This window comes from Sinohyriopsis cumingii, chromosome 10 (genome assembly GCF_028554795.1).
Source record: "Sinohyriopsis cumingii isolate HCF-2022 chromosome 10, ASM2855479v2, whole genome shotgun sequence".
Classification (NCBI taxonomy): Eukaryota; Metazoa; Mollusca; class Bivalvia; order Unionida; family Unionidae; genus Sinohyriopsis; species Sinohyriopsis cumingii.
Window position 1 is genome coordinate 96,007,886 of NC_142970.1, and position 19,235 is coordinate 96,027,120.

The 19,235-nt window shown below is 36.9% G+C and overlaps 1 protein-coding gene across 4 annotated transcripts in view; it reads right to left on the reverse strand.

Annotated features, from left to right (window-relative positions):
* The window catches only part of LOC149790611 (inositol-trisphosphate 3-kinase homolog), a 105,243-nt gene that overhangs the window by 60,928 nt on the left and 25,080 nt on the right, over positions 1-19,235 (reverse strand). The window contains exon 1 of one of the 4 annotated variants that reach the window (XM_089972723.1): positions 14,778-14,968. The exons of the other annotated variants lie outside the window; for them this stretch is intronic. Within the exon in view, the coding sequence (XP_089828849.1) occupies positions 14,778-14,819 (42 nt within the window). The 5' untranslated portion in view covers positions 14,820-14,968. Of the gene's footprint in view, positions 1-14,777; positions 14,969-19,235 lie in introns of those variants that run through there. 4 annotated transcript variants of the gene reach the window in all.

Genomic DNA, 19,235 nt, shown 5'->3' on the forward strand with positions numbered 1-19,235 from the left:
ACGATATTTTTTCCCTCCACAAGAGAAACATAATCGAGTTTTTCCTCGAATACCAACTTGACAAATTAAGCATCGCTGTGGTCCTTTGTTACCTCGTCGAATTTCGTATATGTGAGCGCCGCAATATTCACCTCTGCAGGATTTATCGCATGATTTTGCTGATCCGACTGTTATCCACGCGCATTGCTTCATTATAATTTAAACATTTGTCTAAAATATAATAATGGATTTATTTGATCTTGACGAGGCAGAATATATCATTCCAGAGGTTGATCGTGCAAAGAAGGAATTTTTCGATGATGGAGCGATTCATACCTGGTCGACATGGAAAACTAATTTTGTTGATGCTACGATGAATTTGGAGCGAGCGAAAAAGATAATCGAGCATATAAAATCTGAACACAAGGAGGAGCGATTTATCTTTGGAATAAAATTTATTGCACAAATGCCCGATGATACTTGGATTATTCGCGATAAACGAGATCCGGTACGCGGCGGTAAGAAAAATGTTGTTCTTGATAAAAATTCGAAACCAGGATTGTTATTAGGGATTGATGGTCCTTATTATGCTAGGGCGTATCCTTCTAGTGCTGTTGTCTATGGAATTTATCGGCTGAATAATAATCCTGATGTAAAAAACCTACCTACGATGAGGGAATCACCAAAAATAAATTGTGTAGCTGAGCGCGTCATCGAGCACATGAAAAATGCACGACGTGGATCTGGTCTGACTCAATTGAGATTGAATAAAATTAATTCATGGGCAAAGACAGTTGCTGATGGCGCATCGATTGATGATGTTGCTGCGTTGAGCACGAAACTTAAATTTCCTATCACGGTTAAAACACTATCGGGAGAAATATTATATTCATCGCCGTATAGTTCTCGAGGAACACCAATCGAAATTGTTGATCATAATTCACATGCATGGGCGCAGTCGGTAATGATATTTCCACGAGATCGCTCCATTAAATTTTATCCTGTGGAATCTGGGAAAGACAATTCCGATGCCATGTTTAGGTTTATCAAACTATTAGCCGCGTCTGATCCAATATCGATTTGGTTATTTTCTAGTGAAGAAAGATACGATCAGTTTATCCTGCCACGAGGATATATTTACCGTGATGAAATATTACATGAATCAATGAGAAATATCGCGGAGAAGTATTCATCAAATCCAGATCAGTTACTGACAAATTGTTTTACTGTTCCATCTGTTGCTGCTCACGCTGCCAGAGAAAGAAATTCGTGGAAACCTACGAGAAATGAGTTTCTTAATGATATTCAACTTAGTTGTATCGAATACGGCCATGGAGGATTATGGAATACCAAGTATTATTTCGAGGATATGATTTCCGTTGACATGAGCGCGTGCTATCCTGGAAGTTTCCTTGGGTATGGCGATTGTGCGGATTACTTTGCTAAATTTGGCCATCCTACTAGCGAGATGACGAGAGTTGCAATTAACGGACCATTACCTGATTTTGTTATGACCGGATTCGCTCATGTTACTTCGTTCGAGTTTGCTGAAAATTTGCATAAAATTTGTTATATTTGGTTTGGTCGGCATTTATCTCAGCGAAGATGGGTCCCTACGGTATTGTTGAGATTTATGTTGGATTCGTCGATGTTAATATCATTGACGGTAAGTGAAGCGATTATATCGTATAGAAAGCAGACCGAGGTGTGGTTACCCACGGATTGTGAAAATGCGAAAGATATCGGAAGAAAAATCATTGGTAAATTTACTCAAGGAGGATCAGTTGATCATAAACATCGCCACGCTAGATTATTTATCAATGATGCCGAGATGGATTTTATTATTGCTGATACAGTATCGCGTGGAATATTTTGCAACAGAGAAAATATTATTATTGATGGAACGAAGTTAGGTACAGTGATCACTTATCTCGATGGAGAGTCAGCGCAGTATACTCATTTAAGATCATCGATGCTCGCTTATGTGAGTATCAATTTGCTGTCGATGATAAATAAATTTTCTGATATCGCGGTAAGGGTTGCAACGGATTCGTTTTATATCGATAAGAAATTTCAGTGCAGGCTGGAAAATTTAATCACCGATGGTTCCTGGGGAACTTGGAGAATAAAAAACGAGGATATTATGGATTATTGCGAGGACGCGGATGTGGAAGATTGCGATAAGTTTCATAAAGATAAATGTGATGAAGTATCAACAGCAGTATCTGCGTTTGATCCGATTTCACGAAACAAATTCGTTTACCTAAATGGTCCTGGCGGTAGCGGTAAAACAACACGAGCGATAAACTTATTTTCAAACTCTGATATGATCGTGTTGACTCCAACTCATAGATTAGCGCGAGAAATAAAACAGCGTGGCGTTAATTCTTGTACGTATCATAGTTATTTCAAGTACAGCGGTGGATTGTGGGATTCAGCTCGAATGGGAAATAAATATATCAACAAGATTATAATATTTGATGAAATTTGCACGGTAAATTTAGTTGTGTTAAAATTATTCCTGGGTTGGCTAGAAGAAAAAAATACCGCTGTAATAATGTGCGGAGATCACGGCCAACCTGATCCTATTGATGGTAAATCTCCTCACAGGTGGCTTAGAAATTTTGTAGATTATTATGAAGAAATTGACGCTGATTATAGATCTAATGATATTTTACTGACCGAGTTTAAAAAAATGATTCGATTGCAACCTAATAAATTTCAATGTGATGTGATGAGAAAAATAATCGACGAAACTTCGATGGATAATTTTCTAACTTTGTGGCGTCCGGATCATTTGATTGTTGCTAGCAGAAAAATTGTTCGCGATGCTATTCAGGAAATACTGTTCAAACTTCATTGTGATAAATTTCCAACATTACAGGTACCATTGTGCTACAGGCCAGCTGATACCAAAAAACAAAACATTAATGTTACTTTACCATGTGGAAAAGAAAAAATGATGGTTTTGAATGATATTATTTTCGTTGATATTAATCTTGTCAATGATGCGATAAACGCGGAAAGATCGCCATGGAAACTTGGATACGCAGCAACAATACATTCATCGCAGGGATTAACAGTAGATGGCCAAGTCTGGATCGTCGATGATAGAATTTCTTGGTCAAATTTAGTTTATCTAGCCGTGTCTCGAGTAAGAAAATTATCTCAGTTGGGTAGAATTAGATTTCACATTAACGACGATGGCGGTAATTGAGTATCCTTCGGTATTATTTGTAATTCCTCTTTGGTAAATCCTCGTTGTGGTGCTAACGAATCTAGAAAATAAATTGCTGGTCTTCCTGATGATCTTGTTACGGCTGATATTTTATGTGTCGTAACACTCCAAGTTGGATCAGTTGCTCTTTTTCTTCCTCCCTCGGCTTCTCCTTCCTTGTATAAATATCTAACCGTGACTCTACCTAGCACAGGTGGAATAGTAGAATCTCGCTTTAGTGGTATATTTGGTTTTGTAATTGCAGTTGCGGGCTTCATTGATATTGTTCGTGTTACTTCGTTATTTAGTGCGTTAATCACGTGAGGTAATCTTGTTACCCAATCGTGAGATCGTTTATCTTGGATAAATTCTCTCGCGTATTGATATCCGAATAATCTTTCTGCTAGTGTTTTGTTGAATCTTTCAACGATAGCTTGATTGTGATGAACACCTACAATACCGCGACGGATTTTAACATTATTCTTTTTCATCAGTGAAGTAACCGCGCCAAGAAATTCTCGACCTGGATCAACCTGGAGAAGCTTCGGCCATGTTAATGGAGATCGTGAATAAATTTTCTCAAATGCTTTTGCTATTTCCGTTGCTGTTTTATTCGATAATGGTTCTGCTTCTTTATACCTACTGGCAATATCAACAATAGTTAGCACGTATTTGTATGTGACTCCGTCAACGGTATCGTAAGGAAGAAACATAAGATCAGCCTGATGGACTTCATTAGGGACACTGACAGAGAAACTCGCATATGATATTTTCTTAGGCGGAGGAAGATAAATTTGCCAAACTGCTTGTCTCGATAGCCACGATTCAGCGACAGATTGCTTTACTTTTGCTGCCTTGGCAAGTTTGGCAATTGCTGATTTTCCTCGCCAAAAACCTCGCGGAGAATAATATATCTGCTCCATTATAATTTACCAGCACCGAGAACTAATTTACCTTTCATTGCTCCTTTTATCAACCAAGTTGCCAATTTCTCTTTGAAATTTTTATCAGGAACAGCATCTATTGCGTGAATTAATTTAATATCAGCGAGGTGTCTTTGTTGTAAATCTCCGCTTCGATATGCAAGATCGTGATAGTAGCATGCGTTATCGATAGCGTTTACTGGATCTTCACCAGGATTTGGTTGATTATTATCGTTAAGTCTTATATCGAGCCTTGTACCAGGTCCGCAGTAGTTATATCCTGGTAAATGTTTCTCTCCGGGATATTTCGCCCAGGGAGCTCCAGGTAGATTTGTTAAGGAGGCAGCGATGTCTCCTCCGGTTCTACTTTTTTTTTTACAAATCTAAACTTGATTGTCTTGCAAACTTCACATTCACCTTTGATTGCATTTCTGTTATTGCGTGTAACGACTTCGATTGGATTTATCGTAGCAGTTCGAGTGCGACACTTAACACAATATAAATCCATAATATTCTAATAACATGAATGTAATTGATTTTTCAGCCACAAAGAAACGCGAACAAGTAAAACACACCGCGGCATTACCAAATTCGATAAGAATGATAATCATTGGACCATCTGGTTCTGGAAAGACGCAGTTGTTGTTGAATTTGATAATGAGATGGTTGAAATGGGATAAATTATATTTGGTTGCGCCATCTGTTGATGATCAGCGATGTTATCAGGTACTGAAGGAATTTAGCGATAATACTGAAGATGGAACAATAGAATTTATAACGGATATAAATGAAGCTCCATCGGTGGAAAGTTTAGACGGTGATGTTAATAATCTTGTTGTTTTCGATGATGTGATGCTGGATAAGCAAACTAACCCAGCTAGGATATTCTCGCGTGGCCGACATAAGAACACCGATGTGATTTACGTGACGCAGCGATATACGCAAATTCCAAAGGTGATTAGAGATAATTGTAATATTTTATCAGTGTTCAATGGCGTTGATACTCACACGCTAAGAAACATTCATCAAACTTGGTGCAACGGCGACATGGATATAAATAAGTTTAAAAATTTCTTCAGTCACGCTCAAGCGACACCACATGGTTTTGTCACGATTAATCTTCATGATCCGCGTAGTAGGTATCGAGTTGGTCTTGATCAAATTTACTCATAAAATTGCAGTCGGAATTTGCAATCACAAATAAATTTTCCGACCCCCCCCTAAATTTTGTTGTTTTTTTTTATGCCTAAAAATGCATCCTGAGTCGAATTTTCGCTGATTAATTTTCGTAGAAGGCTTTATTTCTGCTTTCTGAGGCTTCTACGGAGAAAGTTTGTGTAGGAGGCTTATTTTTATCTGAGCCACCTGGTCTGTAGAACTTCCCTGCTGCTGGCCGAGCACGAGACTGAGATGGCAGTGAAACGTAACGGTAAGCGCTTTAGACCCATCCCCCCCCCCCCCCCCGTAATAATGTAAACTCATATGAACATGGATTAGTTTCTGGTCAGGTGTGGCCAAGTTGACAGGCTACATACAATAAACCCGATGGAAAAAAACGATTACTGTTTATTTCCTGATCTCTAAGATATTAAACATGTCTACATTCAGGCCACACTTTGCCTTATGAGGATGAGTTTACAAGTATTTTGTGTAACAAGGACTAAATTGTCTGATTCCTTCCGAGTATCATTACAATGAAAAGTTTAAACAAATTACACTGAAATACATTTCCGTAAGCATGTATCATTTGAACTTGTGCTATTCATATGGAATTATTATTGTAATAAACCTTGGATAAGTGCTATCTGTATTTACGTCTCCTCGGATGAGAATTATGGCATCCAGAGTGGCAAAAAGGTGAGTCAATCAGATGCAAGACCATCTAATTAATATGCACGTATCCCACTCATATTCGAACTAGTCCGATATTTTGATGCCATAAACCTATATCTCAAACTTATGGGGTTTCGATGTTGGGAAGATACTTCTCAACCCGAGTAATTAGCCAATTTCTATGAGCAGACATTATCTGGTGCAGCAATGGCAAAACTTCACGACAGTATGGAATAGTTTCAAAACGGACTGTCCCATAGTTGTTAACAGTGGGAATTATCTGGATAGTTTTAGGTATACTTGTTTAGTCATTTGAGATATAAATAATTCTTTTTATTGTGTGTTTGGGTCGTGTTTTGTATTTGCTTGGCGTGAAGTATTAATATTCGGCTTGAAAAGTATTAAAGGCGAATCATACTTATGTGAAACAATAAAAACCATGAAAGTGTGACATTATTCGAGTTTTGTGATGTGTGATCATTAGATGATTAGAGAATAAATTATCTATAATGTTTGCATGGTTAAGAACCTTTCGGTTAACAATGACTTTTGTCTTCGGATCCTTGGAACCAGAGATAACATGGACTCTCAAGCCAGATTCGAGTAGATGTTTAATTCGCTCGGTAGTGAGACCCCTTGCGTGCAATAATATTATTTTCCCCGCAATTTACGTGAAAGCCCGTATCAGATCTTTAATCATCAGTATCATGGATCATTTTACGGGTGTATTACTTCTTTTATTCCAATGCAATTTCATTAACAAATCACAATGATGTGAAGAAATAAATCTGAATTGTTTCTGTGAAAATTTCTAATTGAGTTTTCCTCTTTCAACAAATATTTGAACAATTGTACACACACACACACACACACACACACACACACACATACACACCAAATAAAAAAAAAATGAAAGTCGCCTATTGCTCCAGTGCAGTAAGTTAGAGGGCAAATTTAAAAATCTGTCGGGGAACCAAATTTTCAAGGTGGTTGGCCATGGACAATCATGGATTTATCAAAATTTTCAAACCCTGGCCTAGATTTTGAAATAAGGTTATAAAAGTCTGATCCAAATCTAATCATATATGAAACCTGTAGAATGTTCACAAACAAGATATTTACTGACGGGTGGCTGAGTGGTCAACGACATTCGCCTTTACAGACCACTGACATCTCACCTCTTTCATCGTGAGTTCGAGACTTTGGCTCGCGCAACATGGATGTGTGAAAAAGCTTGCAGTAGCTTCCGGTGGGTCGACGGTTCTTCCAGGACCTTTCCCGGGTTCTTCGTCGACCAGATACACCGGCCCGCCATGTATAGGAGTCATGCATATTCCTTGTAACAGAAAAAGCTTAATATGGCAACATTGGGTGTGTTTAGTTATGTATGTTCTTGCCTATCAACATATATCCATGGTATAACATTCGTTGTCAACACATAGATCGATGGTATAACGTTCATTGTCAACACATATATCCATGGTATAACATTCGTTGTCAACACACAGATCCATGATATAACATTCATTGTCAACACATAGATCGATGGTATAACATTCATTGTCAACACATAGATCGATGGTATAACATTCATTGTCAACACATAGATCCATGGTATAACATTCATTGTCAACACTGATCCATGGTATAACATTCAGTGTCAACACATATATCCATGGTATAACGTTCATTGTATCATATAAGAATAAATTTAGCAACAACAGAATATTTTATCTGTATGTTCCTGCCTATCAACACACAGATCCATGGTATAGCATTCACTGTATCATATAAGACTAAATTTTCCAACAACATGTTATTGGATTTATGCATGTCATTGCCTATCAACACATAGATCCATGGCATAACATTAATTGTATCATATATGAATAAATCTGGCAACAATAGGTTATTGGATTCATGTATGTCCTTGCCTCTCAAACAATAATAATATTCACTGTCACAGTCAAGGGCAAATATGGCAACACTGGGTGTATAGTAATGTATGTAACTGCCTTACAAAGGAAAAGACCCCCAGTATAGGCAAGTGATTTTTAGCTTAAATTTTAACCATATTTTTCTTTTAGCTCAAGCTAATTTATTTTTTCCAACTAATATAATAGATACAATATGTTCTTTTTTTAATATTTTTTTATATAAATCATAGTAAATTATTTTGTCAAGATAGCCCCAATTTTCCTTTAAAAAAAATTCAGTGCCCCCACCCTTAAATGATTAGCCATATATGTGCTCTGGCGCAGAGTTTAAACCCCATGGTTCGATTTATTTCCCAAGTCCTCCAGTAGATTCAAGCATATATAGCAAACCCCCAAATATCATTATTTTCACATGATAAATATACAGTTAAACTATCCACACAATGTGGGTATGTGAGAAAGCTTGCCAGTAGCTTCTCAAGGGTCGGGGGTTCTTTTCGGGGATTCCCGGGTTCTTCCTCCACCATTAATACTGGCCGCCATGTATAGCCCATCGTGTGCTAAAAAATGGCGTTAAACCCTACAACAACAACAACAAAACTATCCACAAACACTCTTTGGACAATAAACATCTAGATAAATGTCCTTCATAATATGTGAACACATTTAAGACGAGACCCATAAACTACAATGCGATGGAAAGAAGATGGATGTAGTATAGTTTATAGTATTCTTTAGTTGGGTCTGTCCAGTCAGTTGAAGGAATCTTTTGACCATTACATAAATGCATGACCACTGACCTCTATGTCGCCTAGGTGAACCATTTTGTATGCAAGAGATACATGTCCGTTAATTACATTTTTCCATTCATATTTTCAATACGTCATTGCATTCACCTAGTCAACGTGTCTAACGATCGTAACGCACCTCTAATGTACATGCCACTCCTAGTCTCCAAGTAAACTAGTCAGTAAACACAACACACGAAAGATATGTCACTGACACCAATAGTAATCCTCATGATCTAGGGAGTGATTTACCTATGGAATTCAGTTAGTGGTTGAGGTTACAGAGTGCAACTCTGAGCGACGGCACTAAATGTACTCCTAAACTTATGGGTAGGGAGCTCGCTTTGAGACTGATACAGCCAAGCACTCCACCCAATGTGAATTCACATTTGTTTCTTGTAGGGTATCAGTATCCGGGAATTTCAAGGCGGCCTCAAACCTAGAGTGTTAAGACATAACAATGAATGATGCATCTGCAAAGACAACATGACCACACGACGTCCTCCTCCATCAATTTAAGTACAGTTTAGATTTGTTATAAGGCAATCAGCCATGCAAAACCCTGGTTTAATAATGTAGTCAGTAGTATAGCGAGTGCTGAGCTTGCCGTTCAATAAAAAATGGACGTACGGACGACAGGCGGGCGGATGTTCGGACAGCTAAATTGATAAATAGATTAGAAGCAAACACTAAAACTAAACATGTAGCAAAATGCAAAAATGTAAGACACAGATCTGAGCCGCCACACGAGAAAAGGAGCATAAACTGTAATTTTGTGTATTCTGAAAATATTTTTTTCCTGAATGGAATGCAGTTTGGTTCAAATAAATATCGCAAATAATAAAATAGATACAAACGTATAAAGTAATAAATGCAATAATGTAGTTATGTTAAAATTTTCTTTTCAGGATGTCAGTTTTCTAAAATGAAGCTATATTGTCCAAAGGGAAGTCAGTAGTTGCAGGGGTCAATATGGTCACCTAAAGGAAATTTAGAAAAAGGGTAGATGTACTATTTCCGCCCATGGAAATTCATCATTATGTTTGGGCCATTATGGCCACCAATGGGAGTTTAACATTGCGTTTAGGCTACCATGGTCCATACAGATATTTAATATTTGGTCCACTACGGACTCTAATGTGAATGTTAAAGTTTGCGTTTGGGCCACTAGTATGGAGTCGAATGGAATTGAACATGACGTTTGCGACTGTACGGATTCGTCTATGGGAATTGAACATGAACAGTGTCTTGTGGGAATTTAACATTGGGTATGGGCCACTACATAACCCTAAGAAAACATTACGGATGTCACTACGGGATCCTATGGAAATTCCAAGCGGGAGGTCGGGGTTCGATCCCCGGCCGAGTCATACCAGTGACTTCTAAAAATGGCATTAACAGCTGACTAGTTAGGCGCTCAGCATTAAGAGGTTAGTGTTAGGACCGGTCGGCCTGGTGTCAGGATAATGTGACTGGGTGGGACATCATGCTACATGTCTGCGGCATCACTACAATGTGCCACACTGCAGACATCGTAGCGATATAACTGAAAAATTGTTAAAGCTACGTTAAAAATCCAAATCACACATACACACACACACATGAAAATTCCAAATGTAAAACAATGTAATTATTATAATTTTGGTGTCGTGTTTCATGTATTTCTATACTTTACAAGAGTTACAACTGGGGCATATGGAAATTTAACATGAGAATGGAACATGATGGAGAGACAGACATACACATATATTACGCAAGCATAAAAATCAATGTATAATGTTTCACGATGCACAGTAACTCACTGTATTATGTCTAATCCTGAAATACTAGTATACGCGCATAAGTCTGTTTTTCTTTCTTCACAACAATTTAGCTATTGTTTTATATCCATTTTACAAAACGCTCCGGTGGCCTAAATGGTACGAGCGTCAGCCTTGGATACAGGCTGTTGGCAGTTTAAACTCCGTCAAAGTCATACAAAAGACATAAAAGTAGTACTAGCAGATGCCTCGCTTGGGGTTCAGCATTAAGAAGTTAGTGTTAGGAATAGTCGGCCTGGTGTATCCACCCTTGATTTTCTGGACAGACCAAGTAATAGTAGTTTGTACATAAGTAAGCAATTGAATAGTTCTACTTGTCAACGATTACATTAGTGAAAATTGAATTATATTGCAAGTTCGTGTTCACCTAAAGAGCACTGGTGCATTTCAGGCAACATTTAAATATTTGAGCTTTATCTAAGAAAATAATTTTAAAAAAATAAAGCTGTCTTATAAGAGTCATCTTTTTTTAATATCACTATTTATCTCTCTTCAATTTAATACTGAAATATATTACCAGCCTTGTCATATTATGTAATTAATGAGTAAAAGGTCAAGGTAACCATCTGTGTGTACATGTGTTGTTGCAGAAAAAAGATATTTAAATGGCAAAAAATACCTAAATTCCTCCCAGAAGACATATAATTTAAAACTAAAGTATGGTAGACATAAATCCATTAAAGTGCAAAATATGAAGTTTCAAAACATTCACTGAAAGAAGTTAGTGGGATGCAAAGTCATGAGAGGTCATCACCATTAGGCACGGTGGAAGAGACCTAAGTGATCATATCTGAAGCATTATGTTTGAAAACAAAATTATGAAACATAATACTGCTTACTATAATTACTCTATAAATGGTAAATTGTATAAATTTTATATATGTATTGCTTAGATATAAACCAAAGTGCAAAACATTCCACCTAACATAGTCAAATCCACACATTGTTCCCCCTCCCCCATTCTTGGCAACAGCTGATATATCTGAATATGTGTTTAATATCCCACTGAAAGTCACCCTGTGGTTTACAAAAGCTATTAATTTTGCTTGATATCCACAAATAGAACCATATGATTACATTTATAGTAAAGTTAATTGCACTTGCATATGTGGAGTCACTGTATTGCTGTGGCTGTCTATAGGACTCACAGTACTAATTCAGTTTCCATAGTAAACCTTTGCAAATACCATGATATTAAAAATTCAATAACTTAACATTTCTGAGTGCTCATGGTCAAACCTATATTTATCAGTATAGATGAAACCTGGATGTCAGTTTCTGTGTAGAGGAATGGATATGAGCCGTGGCATTTTCTGGACCTGCATGTGTTTGAAACATGTGCTTTCAATTCCGCACCAAAGAGTCAGGTGCTAATTTTAGTAATGACTGATCTAAACTCAAGACTGTTAAAGGACTGAAATTCAATCAATAAAACAATGTCTTACAACCAGGATAAGCTCTCAAAAGATTCTTTTCCCTAAAACATAACTTACATTATTAACCAATCCTATAGCCAGCCTAACCCATATATACTATATTTTTATATGTTCACCCATTTCCAGGCTGGTTCCCATTTTTCCACGTAATTAGGATAATGTAACTGAATGGGACATGATGCTAAATATCTGCAGCATGATGTCCAATTGCTAGACATTACTATAAACTGCCACACTACAGACATCTTAGCGATATAACTCAATTTTTTTAAAGAGTTATCTTAAAAATACACATACACATACACACACACACTCCATTTTACTGAACGCCAACATTTAACGATTAAGATTTATTTAGTCGTAATTTGGAAGGGTTTATCTTCCTAAGGTTTTTGAACAATTCTTCAATTACGTAATTTTATAACTTTACCTTAGCTACTATTGTGCTTATGTGCTTGATACGCAATAACATACATACATTCATACACACATATAACAAATTATGTACCGTGCATTGACATTCATGAATTTCATTCTAAAAAAAGATTCTTACATTCTCGACTGAAATATTACAAAAACGTGATTTTACTTTCTTAAATTAATGTCTTGTTGGCAGAGAACGATACCACAAACAAAACCTGTTTTAGTCTTTTTTTTCTTCTTCTTCTATATAGTTTACTTGTTTCCGTTACAATGCGTGCTTCTAATGTGAAAATTAAATGCAGACGAACATATTTTGTCATCGTCGGAAACCCACGTATGATTTAATCATGTTACCACTCGAATGGAGTGCTAAGGCAAGCCATCACACTTGGGTGTCCGACGATAACTTGTGAAACCGAGTTATGAATAAGCGACACGTGCAAAGCAATATCGGAAGTTTATTTCCTAACTTTTCTCCGATCCACTCTATGACCCCTTTTTTACAGGGCAAAACTGTTCTTTTCTTCTTGTTCAAAATATAACTGCAAAAATCTAGGAAGACTGTTACATAACTTTGTTCCAATGCACTCAGTTACACTTTTCTTTACAGAACAATGTTAGCTTTCGTTTACACGTTATGACTTTTCATGGATCTCAGTTTTGTATTAAACTTACGAGTCTCATAGGTCAGTATGATGTCCTATGGAAACTGTGTGTGATTTGGATTTTTAAAGTAGCTTTTAAAAAATTCCAGTCATATCGCAGTAAGGTGGATTTTAGTGATATCTAGCACTGGGGCATCATGCCGAAGACATGTATTATCATGTCCCACCCATTCACATTATCCTGACACCAGGCCGAATAGCCCTAACATTAACCTCTTGATGCTAAACACCAAGCGATGCAGATGCTATTAAGATTTTTTATAAATCTTTTTTATGACTCTCGGCAGGGTTCGAACCGCGATCTTCCGTATCATAGGCATAACTCTAACCACTTAGGCTACCGGGAGGGTCCTACGGAAATTGAACATGGCGAAATGGTATCTTAAGTGTTAGCCCTTTCAAATGATGTGAAATACACAGTTCTGTCCTCGCCAAATGGTCAATGTAAGACTGTTTTCTATGACAGTGTGTGATACACTCTGATTTCGGCCAGAAGGTGTATTTATTTTACAACGTGACTATAGACTACACCCCTGTAAGGATTTTGTTGTTGTTGTTGTAGGGTTTAACGCCATTTTTCAGCACACTATAGGCTATACATGGCGGCCAGTATTAATGGTGGAGGAAGAACCCGGAAAACCCCCGGAAAGAACCACCGACCCACGAGACGCTACTGGCAAGCTTTCTCACATACCCACATTAGCCGAATCCGAGACTCGAACCCACGCAGACAGAGGTGAGATGGCAGTGATCCGTGACGGAGAGCGCTTTAGACTACTCGACCACTCGGGGCCCCCGATTTTCTTCTTGTTTTTGGGTTTTAATATTGAAGGACAGCATTACTAGTCTTGATTCCAAAAGAAAGCTGATCGTGTGGAGAACAGGGAAGGATGGAGAGAATTGGTGGTGAAATCATTAGTGGTTCCCCAACAACCTCTTCGTTACGGGATCGATCATGATGATGATGATGATGATGACGATGAATCTTAAACTATAAACTGTAATTAATCTTAACTGATAGGAGTACCTCGATTACGGTATTGTGATTTCAAATAGGTAAAACGTATAATCAACTGCCACTTAAATAAGCACCTGAATGACAATGAAAACAATGTTGACAACTCTAATAAACGTACATGATGGCACCTGTACAGGTGTCTTCACCAATAACTTTCATCTTATTCAAATAATGATGGCCACCGACGTTAAAGATGAGTAAACACAATTTTACAACTGCGTATTTAGGGGAAATTCAAAATAATGTTTCCTGATCTTTTGACTAAATCAATTATTGGTGAAGTTTTCAAAACTAAAAAAATGCCCGTTTTAATAGTAGTTCATTAATTAACTATAATATACCTATTTGTAATTACAACACTATAATCAAGGTAATCCCATCCGTTAGAAGTAATTACAATGCATATATCCTTTTTGCTGTGCTCATTCGAAATCATATGGCCTAAATAGACTGGAATGACAAGGAGAAAATTTACCTTACCTTAATGTTGATAGCGACAAGTTTGTAAACATAACACTTTTTCACTGCACGTGTTAAAAATATAATCGAATAATAGGACAAGACGATATGCACGTTGTAGGAAAACTAGCCTTTAAATCAATATTTTTATATACAGACTCTAAATTATGAACGGATACTGTAGAAGTATAAATGGTTCGGACTGATCTAGCCAGTTCTAATGCCACTGTGGTACCGAACAAATTAAAAATTTTAAAAAAAGAACGAAGAGTGCCTCACCAGTTTAGTGTTTCGTCTTCGCGACAAGGAGTATGATCTCATATTGAATTTCGTTTGTCGCCTGCTTCTTCCAGTGATTTCGATTTTTTAACGTAGCTTTAACAACTTTTTAGTCCTACTGCTACGATGCCTACGGTGTGACAGTTTATAGTGGTACTCCCCGAGAGTCAACACCCATATTTAAGTAATCGTTCAATACATAGATCGGTATATATGAAATGTTAACAGTGACGTCATCGACTGGAAAAGTTTTAGCTATACATATGATGTCATAGTGGGCGTCTCTTAGTATCGGCCCACAACATTAACTTGTAAAAAGTACGTCTTATTTGTCCAGCATACAGCTGATGTGTCATTGTCAATACTTTTATTATTCATCTATACCAAACCAAACTCTAGTTTTTCTCTGATCTTCCTCTCCATTCTTAGATTATTAAGCCGCGGTAGATCAGTTGTTGAGCATAGGAGTCGTAATCAAAGGGTTGCTAGTTGGTTGCCTAGTTGTGTCTTTGTGAAAGACAGGTAGACCTCATATCCTCAAAAAAAATACACTAATAGAGCGGAGTTATGGTTAAAAATTTTTTTAATACTGCATTGTTTTTATTAGAAAATACAATTAGGTCTCCTCTTTATTTAAAATTGTCTATGTACCGACACCGAAATACGTAATTGTTTTGGAATATATATATATATATATATATATATATATATATATATATATATATATATATATATATATCCTTTTGATACAGTTCCTCGGGGCCCCGAGTAGCCGAGTGGTCTAAAGTGCTCTCCGTTACGGATCACTGCCATCTCACTTCTGTCTGCGTGGGTTCGAGTCTCGGATTCAGCCAATGTGGGTATGTGAGAAAGCCTGCCAGTAGCTTCTCGTGGGTCGGTGGTTCTTTCCGGGGTTTTCCCGGGATCTTCCTCCACCATTAATATTGGCCGCCATGCATAGCCTATCGTGTGCTGAAAAATGGCGTTAAACCCTACAACAACAACAACAACGATACAGTTCCTCTAAAATAGTGTTTTCTATGTGTCTATGTGTGTTTATTTACTACCCAAACTTGAGAAAATGATCACTATGGTTACAATGAAATTCCTTGTAATTTCATTTTGCATAAAGTAGAGACGACATTAGGAGAGAACTAATGTATATCTAACAGAACGTCAATCTGCACGTGTTTTTACATTACTTCAAAAATTTGTAAGCAATTTTATGTGAGAATCATTACAAACGATATAAAAACATTTCAGTGTAGTCTGCTGAGGAAAAACGTTACGGTTGGCTCAGGTTCAGTTCTACAAAGATCTGGATTATTCTATTTTATCCTTTACTACTCTGTTATAGAAGTAAATGCAACCATACCTTAATTTTTGTATTTATAACAAGTGTAACAACACCTCACGACGTCAGAAATTACATTATAGTGTGTGTGTGTGTGTGTGTGTGTGTGTGTGTGTGTGAGAGAGAGAGAGATTAAGATTTGTCCAAGTAGTTTTAACAACTGTCCAGTCATACTGCTACCATGTCTGTATTATGGCAGTTTATAATGATGTCTAGCACTGGGTCATCATGCCGCAGACATGCAACATCACGTTCCACCAGTCACATTATCCTGACACCAAGCCGACCAGTTCAAATACTAACCTCGTAATACTGAGCGTTAAGCGAGGCAGAGGCTACTACCATTTTTATAAGTCTATGGTATGACTCGGCCGGGGTTAGAACCGGCAACTTCACGCATCCGAGGCTGACGCTCTAACAACTTAGGCTACTGCAGGGTTATAAGGCAACAATCTGCACACGGTTAACTACTGAACTATGATTTTAGTGATGTATAGCACCGGGGCATCATGCCGCAGGCATGCAGCATGATGTCCCACCCGGTCACATTATCCTAACACCAGACCGACCAGTCCTAACATATATAAGTTTCTGGTATGACTGGGAAGAGTTTCGAACCCGCAGCATTCCGCATGCCGATGTGACTTCCCGCTCATAAGCTGTAGTGAAGGTCAAATCTTCTAAATGGCTGTCGTAGTGGTGATACTGGACATCATATTGACACCATTTTGATTTAGGATCGACTAGACATTATAGGAAGTCTTTTGGTAATGTCTTTTAGTGAATACCCCATGTTGACATCACCATATATTCAAAAGTATCGATAACAATATTTACAAGATGGCTCATTAGGCGGCCATATTCGATGTCCAAGTAGCATGTTTTCATTTAGTTTAGGAACAGAAACTCTAGCAAAAGTATGTCAATGAATGGACACATTGTAATCCGGACAACAGGTTACGTCATAACTTCTTCTGGTTTATGACCAATCAATATATATATATATATATATATATATATATATATATATATATATATATATATATATATATATATATATATATATATATTATAGAGAGAGAGAGAGAGAGAGAGGCCCAAGTTGTCCCTAGATCACACATCTGACTTACATAATTTAACTGCTGACCATTTCATCTAAGTCGGCTTATGTAGTATTGTAAGGACACAACCTATGTAAATCCTCTCATAAATTTCATATCATACTTAACATGCAAAGACCCTTGTTCGTATTCCGTGATTTTTCATTATATAAACCCATTTACCAAAACTGCTTGGATCTGGATGAGAAATATAATCACTATATATACAGTGGTAACAAGCTCAGCCAAAGTATCTCACTAATATGCGCAGGTCTCACACACGGTGGAACCTGCTACGGCACTGATAATATAAGCAGATTTTTTATAAACTGGACAAAATCCAATTGGAAATCTGTCTTCAGAACGGTAAAAATGTCCAATCAGATCAAGGTGTATCTCATTAATGTGTGTTGATTTTGTTCCTAATAACTCATCCAGCAACTTGAAAATATAAAATTATTTAACAAATTTGACTGAAATCTGATCAGAAATATTGCTGAAAGAGTGTTAATAGGCACAGCCAATTAGATGACGTCACTTCATTAATTAATATAGATGAACGTCATTAATTATACTAATCAAAGATCTTGATGACGTAGGCCTATTTACCAACTCTGATAAAAATCATGTTTTAAAAAGACTACAGGAATGTAGAAAAGCAGTTAATCAGATGCAAGAACACAATCTCATAACTATGAATGGATCTCTCGTTCATAATAAAACTCATCCAACATCTTCATCTGTGCTCATAACCAGATGAACTCTCTCTCTCTCTCTCTCTCTCTCTCTCTCTCTCTCTCTCTCTCTCTCTCTATATATATATATATATATATATATATAAAGTAAACCCACATCATTTTTTTCATGATTTTTATTCATCAAGTTGTACGAAGTTCGGTCAGTTATATGCACGATGACCTTATTAATATCTGTGCTCATAACCAAATAAACGCTCTCTGTCTGTCTGTCTCTCTTTATATAAAGTAAACCCACATCTTTTCATGATTTTTATTTATCAAGTTGTACGAAGTTCGATCAGTTTTATGCACGATGACCTCATTAATATATGTGCTCATAACCAAATGAACCTCTCTGTCTGTCTGTCTCTCTCTTTATATAAAGTAAACCCACATCATTTTTTTCATGATTTTTATTTATCAAGTTGTACGAAGTTCGATCAGTTATATGCACGATGACGTTATTAATATACGTGCTCATAACCAGATGAACTCTCTCTCTCTCTTTATATAAAGTAAACCCACATCATTTTTTTCATGATTTTTATTCATCAAGTTGTACGAAGTTCGGTCAGTTATATGCACGATGACCTTATTAATATCTGTGCTCATAACCAAATAAACGCTCTCTGTCTGTCTGTCTCTCTTTATATAGAGTAAACCCACATCTTTTCATGATTTTTATTTATCAAGTTGTACGAAGTTCGATCAGTTTTATGCACGATGACGTCATTAATATACGTGCTCATAACCAAATGAACTCTCCCTGTCTGTCTCTCTCTCTCTCTCTCTCTTTATATATAGTAAACCCACATCATTTTTTTTCCATGATTTTTGCTCATAACCCTACTCGTCCAATATCTTGAAGATTGAAGCCTATACAATAAGATTGATAAAAACTGAATCAGAAATAATCTTCGGAGTTGTAAGAATCCAAATCAATATAATTCAAGATCTGATCATTGCTATGCGTAAATTCTGCTTATCATCGAACTTGCGAAATCTTGATGATATCAGCCTACATTGGAAGTTTTGATGAAAATCTGATAAATAAATTTCACTTTCAGAGAGGTAACAAACTCAGCCAATTACACGAAAAACTATCTGGGTGTATGGGTATATTTTGCTCATTATCAAACTATCTGGGTGTGTGGATATATTTTGCTCATTATCAAACTATCTGGGTGTATGGGTATATTTTGCTCATTATCAAACTCATCCAAGATCTTGAAGATAAAAAAACGACATTACAAGTTTGATCAAAAAT